We start from the raw sequence: 9,237 nt of genomic DNA, 5'->3' as shown, positions 1-9,237 counted from the left end.
TAACACAGCCCCTAGAGAGATTTGCGCGTGACGATGGGCAGCCCTGCACCGGCGACTGTCGGCGACTATGCCGTGACGTTTGGCATGCCGCCGTTGCAACCCCCTCTGGGTGATCCAGCAGGTACGTACGTCCCCCATGGATTTTTTCTTTATCCCGTGCGCCGTGTATGGAGTTTTTCACAGCCACAACTGCTGCATGTTTGGGTTGATTTCTCTGGGCATTATGTGTTAAGCTTAACCACAAGTTAATTGCAGTGCATTCACCGCATTAAAAAATGCGTATATCTTACAGTGGCCATTTATTTCTGAGCAGTATGTGTTAAGCTCAACCACAAGTGAAATGTAGTGCATCCACCGCAATAAAAAAATGCACATGGATATTAATTTGTTAAATTTTGTCAAATGCTATATTCAGAGACTTTTCACTTGTGGTTACATTTAAATAAGAAATAAAAAGCAGCTTGATGTTTGGGTTAATTTCTCTGGGCATTATGTGTTAAGCTTACCCACAAGTTAATTGCAGTGCATTCACCGCATTAAAAAATGCGTATATCTTACAGTAGCCATTTATTTCTGGGCCTGCGTTTTGTTTCTTAGTTTATTTGTTTTGCTTATATCATGTTACTGCTCCATACTTGTATACCACACACTACTAGCTAAATATATGTGTATGTGGCAGTAGGTAGTCAAAACTGGAGGCTGTTATGTTGTATACTGTTTGGAGGTTAATTTTTTAGCTTAACTTCATCTTCTAGCTTTCATGCAATTATACTGTTTGGGAACTAGTTGAATTGAATTTGTTTTTTTTTTTTTAAAAAATTAAAGATACAGTAACAAATTAATTTTAGTTGTTACTATGCTGAAACTGATATACTGTGAATGGTGTTAAACAAATCACTAAGGTCGGTATACAGTGTAATATATCTTATTTTCATGGACATTGAGGCACGGGCTTAAACGTGGACATTGAGGTTCATGTCAATTTTAATTAATATTTTGGTATGCATATTAGGGTGTTGTTATTTTTTTATTTATTTTTTATTTATTTTTTATTTTTTTTTTTGCAGATGACGAGGGGCAGGAGAGTGTGGGCACGGGTGGGTACATCAGTATACCAGTCAAATATTGGTGGCCTACCGTGGATTGTGCAATTACCCCGGTTGTCGGTTACCGTTTCAAAACAGTAGCAGAAGGGGTGCATTTCTATATGACCTATGCGAGAACATGTGGTTTCTCTGTGAGGCACGGCACACCAAAGCGAGGCCGTGATGGCAAAATTACCACGCGTTATTTGTTATGCAGCCGGGAAGGCGTAAAAGGCGGCGGTAGGAGCACCCCAAAACCAGTAGAGGGTGCCAGTGGTGGTCCGAGCACTCAACGCAGGAGACGAGTATCTAACAGGGTTAACTGCAATGCTCGAATCTGCATCACACAGGACAAAGGTGCGGGCTTCGTTGTCAGCATTTTTGTTCCCGAACACACCCACCGCATGTGCTCTGAGCCTTCGAAGCTATTTATGCGAATCAACACAAAACTGGACGTGGCCCAGCAAGCGTTCCTTACGAATTGTGTTAAAGTTAACGTGGGTGGGTCTAAGGCTTCCGGTTATACAAGGAATCGGTGGGGTCGTTCGCCAACGTTGGTGCAACAGACACGGAGTTCCATAATTTCAAACGGGACCTCCAGTCGTACGTTGCCGATAAGGATAGAGAGATGATCATTGCAAAGTTTAAACAAAAACATGACGTCTGCGAGAACTTTTTCTTTGATTACTATCTTGATGAAGGAAACCATCTTGCGCGTCTTTTTTGGGCTGACCACACCGGGCGTCAAAATTTTTTGAGTTTTGGTGATGTGATTTCTTTTGATGCAACGTATGGTACGAACAGGTATGGCAATGTTAGACCGTTGATTGTGTTGATTTTGTAAAGTGCATGGTAATCATACCGAAATGCAGTAGTAACTTAATATTGTTGTTGTGAATTTTTGTGCGTATTTTATACTGTTGATGTAAAGTGCACATTACACGTTGGAGACATGTTAGTGGTAATTTGGCAGTAATTTAATAGTACGCTACACGTGTGTGCCCCAAAAGTTAGTGCACACTAAAACTCGGTATCCCAATTACTAAATTTGTTTCCACCATGCTAACGTGTGAACTCGTTGTATTGCAGGTACAGTTTGGTGTTCATACCTTTTACCGGTGTAGACCACCACAAACGGTGCATTACGTTTGCTGGCGGGTTGCTAACTCGAGAAGACACTGACTCATACGTGTGGCTTCTCGAGGGATTTAAAACAGCAATGGGAAATAGTCCCTCGTGTGTCGTTACTGATGAAGATCCGGCTATGAAGAGTGCTATTGCACGAGTACTGCCAGAGTGCCGTCACCGTTACTGCACGTGGCATATCATGACCAAAGTGAGTGAGAAGTCAGGCCCCGAATTATCAAAAGATCAGACTTTCCGCAAACAGCTTAACAACATTGTGTGGAATGAGACAATTAGCATTGGTGATTTTGAAACACAATGGCAGTTGCTAATGGAAAAGTACAACTTAACGGGGCATCGATGGTTTACCAAGTTATACACAGAACGGTGGTTTTGGATTCCTTCATATTTTTTAGATTTACTGATGAGAGGTGTTCTACGTACCACCTCGCATTCAGAAGCAGAGAACAATGCGTACGGTAAAAGCACACGCCCACATTGTAGTCTGGTCGAGTTCTACGTGCAATTTGAGAGCGTCTTGGAAACTCAATGGCACAGACAAAGTAAATTAAATGCTGAGAGTGAGGGGTCCTTGCCTGAGTTCAAAACTCCTTTAGCATTGGAGCGACACACGGTGCAGGTATTCACCGTAACAGTGTTTTATGAGCTCCAGCTAGAGATCGAAGCTGCATATTTTTATTGTCGGGTTGTGGGGATCCGTGCAGACGGTGAGTGCATCCGTTACGACATTAAAGGGGAGTACAACGCTGTCCATACTGTTGAATATACCCCGTCTTTGAGTATTGCGTCATGTAGCTGCAAGTTGTTTGAAAGATTGAGGTTTGTTTGCCAGCATATGTTTCTTGTGTTCAGAGATGCCGAAATGGTGAGCTTGCCATCACGGTACATTGCAGCACGGTGGTGTAAGCAGGAAGGACTAGCTAGCTGGTGTGCTCGATGTTCTGACTGCCCTCCTTTAGAAACTATGCCTAGCCAGTTGTGGACTGAGATACACAATTGCGCCGTGATGGTTGGAAGCAATAAAGTGCGCCAAACGCGAATGCTACAGGTAATAAAAGAATTGAGAGACGAGTTTTTGGGCGATGGTATGGGCGTTGACCTCCCAAAAGGAAACGATGTTGTCATTGCAGCTTTGTGCGGTGTGGAGCCGCCGATGTCCATAATCATCAAACCGCCATCTCAAGCAAAAAACAAAGGGACCAGCAAGCGAATTAAAAGCCAACGCGAGTTAGCTATTGAGAGAAGTGGCAAGGCTTGCAGAAAGTGCGGGGTGTGCGGCGAGTACACACATCATAACGCCCGCAGCTGTCCGTTGAAGTGATTAGTGCACCGAGACGGTCATTTCTGCTTATTATTAAAGACATTGAGATTTTGACCAATTTTATTAATTCTAAGTTTCTATCCTTTGTATCTGGTTATTAATAATGACTTTGGAGCGGTGCAAATGCATCTACGTTTTGCCCCACCGTACTAATTTATTTGTGAGTCGATAAAATTGCTACATGCATATGAGTTGTGTATATGTTGAGTTCTTCTGATACCTCAAAGTTATTTGCAATAATTTTAACAAATCATAATTTTTTCACTTTTCAAAAATAATACCTACAAAATTAAATTTATTAGTCATGTGTACTTTCTGTAATGACACTTCACAGTATAAGTCTACCTCAACCATGCACTGAAGTTGTACTTTACCAAACAAGTAGTAGTGTAAAGTGAAAGACAATTTCGAAACCTTTCATGCATTTATGCTAGCATTTTCCAGGGATAACATTGAAGGAATTTTTATTTTATTTTGGAGGCCAACTAAATCAATCTTGTAATCTTATCTTAAGTGAAGACTCGAGACATTTCAGGCAAACTGGAAATGTATATATACCCAATATAAAGACTAGTGTTGTGCACCAAACTAAACAAAATTAAGCAGCCAATACTTCCCACGTATGCACATAATTTATTAATCTGTTACTCTACATTTGCGCTGTTCCGGCCGTGCTACACTTGGCTCGGGCTGTGCACTAACCTAAACAGAACTAAACAACCACTACCTCATACCCGTCCTTCACTGTGGTGCTCCTTTTATTAGTTGTTCGGCCCTATGGCGGTCATACTCCACTACTCGTGTGCGGATATTGTCGATGTTGGCATTGACTGTACATAGCAAGATGTTATGCAGAAACCTCGTCCGCATATTTTCAATCACTGCGGTATCCCCCATCCCCAGGCCACAATGCCAATATTTGGGATCTTGACCAACAAAATCTTCCATGTGCCTCATTGTGTATACTCCCGAGTCACCGTTGGTAGGGTTGTCTGACCATGCCAACCTCATCCTCTCGGGTTGCATGTTCCTCAACCGCAGAGCCCGGACAGTGTGCTGCTTGTTATCTAGGTACGCAGCGAGGAGGTCCCTCTGGAAACAATCATTAGTTCAGAAGGTGTGCGAGTATACTTAACCAATAGTATTACGTGTTGAGGGTGCGTGATGTTTACCAATTCATCTGCTAGTCGTTGGTGAGCTGTCTATGATGACAAACCCATTATGCTTAAAACTTATGCACATCACGTAGAACCGTGGCTTGTGGAATATGGGGAAGAAATACTGCAAAACACAAATAATAGGGGTTAGCCTAAGCTGTCCGATGTGCGTAGCCGATTGGATCGCCTATTCGGAACACGACTGGCGTCTTACCATGTCCAATGTGGCTGTCCCCACATGGTGAGTTGTTTGGAATTCAGCATCAAGACGCCGTTGAATCCACGTTACCCTTTGATCCCGCCTGGCTGCAATGTTCACCACCGTCCTAATCTGCAACCAATACCAGTCAGTAGATATATATAAACCCCAAGATGCTATGGTGGTGCATATGTGTATTTTTGGTGTGTCTATTTGTGCACCGTTAGGTGGTTGGGATCTCTGTAATCTAAGTGTGTTTGTATGTGCACTGTGCGGTGCTGAATGGGTGCACTACGAATAATATACTCTTGTAAATTGTATACAGTGTATCATTATGTGTTGACTGTTTTGAGAAGAATGTAAATTAAATTGCATGATCCACAATACTGTAGCCGACGTTGACACAAATAGCCGAGAAGGCATCTCCCAACCCCCAAGCTGCTCCCTTGCATTGAGCACCGAGCACCATGCATCTACCACTGGTTTACCAACGTTCGTCCTTGCCTTTAATGATAAAAACTGGGACCATCTCACTGTGCGTGTGGCATGGCGGAATAGAACTTCATTCCTGTATTTTTTTTAGACACAATGACGGTGCCACAGCCGGCTTGTATATATTCACATGTAAGATCCATGCAACTTACCGGTCACTGTGTGGGGAGTTGAACAACCACATCAAAACGACATACACCGGTGGTAAAGGCATGTTAAGGTACCCATTGCTGGTGCTGAAATACATGCCAAAAATGCTGGTCTCCCGCCCCAATAGTGGTCCTTGGATGGCGATCCGGACCTGCTTTCATCCCTGGGGGTACGGACTGTGGTGTTGACCCCAACCTGTGCCCTCCCAGTTGCACCTGCATGGGTACCTACACCTAGAAGTTAGAAAATATCATGCAAATCGTGCGTAATGCACATGGCTCTACCTATTAATGCCCGCACCTGCTGAGTTGGCGTGTGTATAGTTGACGGTGCTGGCGTGTTGTCGTCTGCCCTCGTGGTTGCGAACTCCCGTGTCAACCCCAGGCTAAACGTTGGTGCCTCAAACCCCCCTGTATCCTGCGTTGCAACCTGTTGTGCTTGCCCTGGTACTGTCGCTCGTCTTGCTTCCTCCTCCACCCGGTCTAGCTCCCTTAAGAATTGCGAGTCTTGCCAAAGATTGTCGTCTAGATGGCCGGCCGTCACAGTTTGTGGTTGAGGTGACTGTGGGCCGGTTTGTGGTGTCCCTTTACGTGCCCACCTTAATAACAGATTTGCCACGTTGCCAACCCTCTGGAAATTTCGGTCCTCAAAAGCTAGTGTTTGGTTTTTCCTTATTGTTTCTGCAACCCGTGTGCCTATCGCAAGCAGGTCCCTAGTCATGGCTGCGAATTCATGGTGGAACCCCTACAGGCAAGCGGTTGGTTAGAAAAGAAACAATATAGCAAAGTCAACCGATGCATACCCGTTCAAAACTAGTGCACCGGAGTTGGTGATGCATACCCCGGTAGAACTTGGAGTGGTGGCGTTTTGCACTGTTCGCGCATCCCCGTTTCCTACTCTTGCAGGGGGGTTCCTAGCACGTGCCGCCGACGCACGGACCAGTGCGTCCACCTGTAGTTAAATCAATTTTGTTACGGACACTCGTGCACATTTTATAACCTAGTGCACCAGTTTATTTTGGCATACTGTAATGGCTCTAGGAACGCGTGAGCATTGGTCAACCTGGGTGGCTTGTGGTACTTGCCATGCATCCCCCTAAAAATGAACCAAAGAAAAAAAATGAACCACACATCTCCTGTACGAATAAAATTAAATAAAACTAAAATTTAGGCAACCTCCTATATAATTTTTGTTTATTCTCTTGGCTTACCATTTTTCGTTTTCAAACATGCTGAATAAGCTCAGTGATAAGATAAAATAAAAGAACACTTTAGGCAGTGGCACCTTGATTAAATAATCTGTCCGGGCACCCAAATCTTTTTAAAAAAACTTAGACCAATCTTTGAACATGCATACGCAATGTTTCACCCCAGCTAGAAGTAGCTCATAACAGATGTACATACTTAATAAGAAATCAAGACTGTTACAGTATGAAACAGTATTACAATGCACAAATAATCTATTCCTCATGTGTGGTTTCTGCACTCATTTTCTATGAGCTGTCATACCGTAACAGCACTAGGAACGGGTCCGTGATGAATCAACCGTGGCCTTTGGCCAATCCGAGTGTCCTGCGGTTCTCCCCGTAGACTATTATTAGGCGGTGCATCCTCCTGCAGGTCCTGAATTAGACATACATATATAATAATTCCATGAGCAGAAAGTGTAGATAAACTGTTTAACGACAACCTACATACCTAACTAGATATACACACCACAACACACCTAATATTTTTTTTACACACGGGAATAACACAAAAAAATGTACTAGTTAAGTTGGTTGGCCTACCAAATGCCACACATCTCCTGGACGAATAAAATTAAATAAAACTATAATTTAGGCAGCCTCCTGTATAATTTTTGTTTATTCTCTTCGCTTACCCTTTTTCGTTTTCAAACATGCTGAATAAACACAGGGACAAGGTAAAATAAAAGAACACTTTAGGAAGTAGCACCCCAATTAAATAATTTGACCGGGCACCCAAATCTTAAAAAAAAAAAAAACTTAAACCAATCACGTAATGATGTTTCTTTGAACATGCATATGCAATGTTTATGACCAAGCAGCCCAAGTGCACCACAACCATGCATACTTAATAAGAAATCCAGACTGTTACAGTACGAGCCAGTATTACAATGCACAAATAAACTGCCATACCGTAATAGCACTAGGACCGGGCCCGTGGTGAACCGGCCGTGGCCTCTGGCCAACCCAAGTGTCCTGCGGTTCTCCCCGTGGACTATTATTAGGCGGTGCATCCCCTGCAGGTCCTGAATTAGACATACATATATAATAATGCCATGAGCAGAAACTGTAGATACCTGTTTAAACACAACCTAAATATATAACTAGCTAGAAAAAATAAATAATAGATAAATCACAGCACAACACCCCTAGTAATCTTTTTTATACACTGGAATAACACAAAAAATGCACTAGTTAAGTTGCTACACCTACCATCCTACCCTCAACACTGTAGACCTCACTACCTAGCATCTCGATTATCTTCAGTTGATGATTTTTTTTTTTTTTTTGTTTTTTGCAGTTAGAGTAACTTGATTATCTTGAGTAACTAGTATTTTGTTTTTTACACTATTTCATGACCTTCAACACTAGCAAACAATAAAAATAAATAATAGACAAATCACAGTACAACACCCCTACTAACCTTTTATATATATATATATATATATATATATATATATATATATATACATACATACTGGAATAAACAGAATGCACTAGTTAAGTTGTCATACCATATCAGCACTATGATCGGGTCTGTGGTGATCCATCCGTGTCCGTTGGCCATCGAGGGTATTTTGCGGTTCTCCCTGTGGGCTATTAGGAGGTCGTGCGTCCCCCTACACACCCGCACAAGACCTGAATTATTAGATATACATATATAGTAATGGCATGCGGTAACAGTCCTGAATTATTAGATATACGTATATAGTAATGGCATGCGGTAACAGACCTGAATTACCTATCAAATTAAACCTGAATACATAACACGCCGATAACATACCGTAATGGGGCCCGGATCGAGTCCATGCTGAGCCGGGTGGAGCCCTGTGTCACCACGAGTTCCCTGAGGCATATCTCGCCAATCACGCGCCGCCGATGCACGGAGCAGTGCATCCAGCTGGCCATTCCCAAATCCCCCACCATGAACTTCCTGTCTTTGTCGTGGTTTTAACCATGCTGGCGTCCACCCACGCAATGCTGGTATGGTCCTGGGTACATCCCGGGCACCGACAACTACCCTGTCCACATACAACAACTGCACGAAAATAATTGAAACATATTACAATGTATGCAAAATCTAGTACACCCATCACACACCCCAACTCGCATGTGTACAACCCACTTACAGTGAGAAACAACAATGACCCTGGGTATTTGCATACCCATTGAGTGTGCTTGCGATCAGAGTGCTAACCACCACCACGCAAAAATGTCTCTTAAACCATACGCCGCTCCCCTTCAGTTCCAACAGCTGCGTTGTAAGCGCCTTCACGGTGATATTACCCTCCAAGCGCATTCCACCAGGCTATCACGCTCTGTTATGGGGATCGATCCATTCGGAAGTCCCAATACCGCTGCCACATCCTCCCTCGTAATGTTAATGGACCTCCCGTGGCTTAAGTTTACCTTCATTTCCACCGGGTCGAAATTAGACAGCA

At 43.2% G+C, this 9,237-nt stretch overlaps 1 protein-coding gene across 1 annotated transcript; it reads left to right on the top strand.

Annotated features, from left to right (window-relative positions):
• The first annotated feature begins 33 nt into the window (after positions 1 to 33).
• On the top strand, positions 34 to 3,552 carry LOC109156682 (protein FAR1-RELATED SEQUENCE 5-like). The gene is made up of 4 exons (XM_019304521.1): positions 34 to 121; positions 1,068 to 1,442; positions 1,598 to 1,889; positions 2,175 to 3,552. Exons 1-4 carry the CDS (start codon positions 34 to 36, stop codon positions 3,550 to 3,552), a joined length of 2,133 nt encoding a protein of 710 aa, XP_019160066.1.
• Positions 3,553 to 9,237: the final 5,685 nt, after the last annotated feature.

Source organism: Ipomoea nil, unplaced genomic scaffold, assembly GCF_001879475.1.
Source record: "Ipomoea nil cultivar Tokyo-kokei standard unplaced genomic scaffold, Asagao_1.1 scaffold2754, whole genome shotgun sequence".
NCBI lineage: Eukaryota > Viridiplantae > Streptophyta > Magnoliopsida > Solanales > Convolvulaceae > Ipomoea > Ipomoea nil.
The sequence above is the reverse complement of the archived record's forward strand: the minus strand, read 5'-3'. Positions and strand labels throughout refer to the sequence as shown.

Bases quoted from the DNA above. Each gene is read 5' to 3' on its own strand.
- LOC109156682 (XM_019304521.1), top strand. From the start codon at position 34: ATGGGCAGCCCTGCACCGGCGACTGTCGGCGACTATGCCGTGACGTTT. The intron at 1,443-1,597 runs GTGCGGGCTTCG...GGTGGGTCTAAG, and splicing joins CTGCATCACACAGGACAAAG to GCTTCCGGTTATACAAGGAA. The intron at 1,890-2,174 runs GTATGGCAATGT...GTTGTATTGCAG, and splicing joins GCAACGTATGGTACGAACAG to GTACAGTTTGGTGTTCATAC.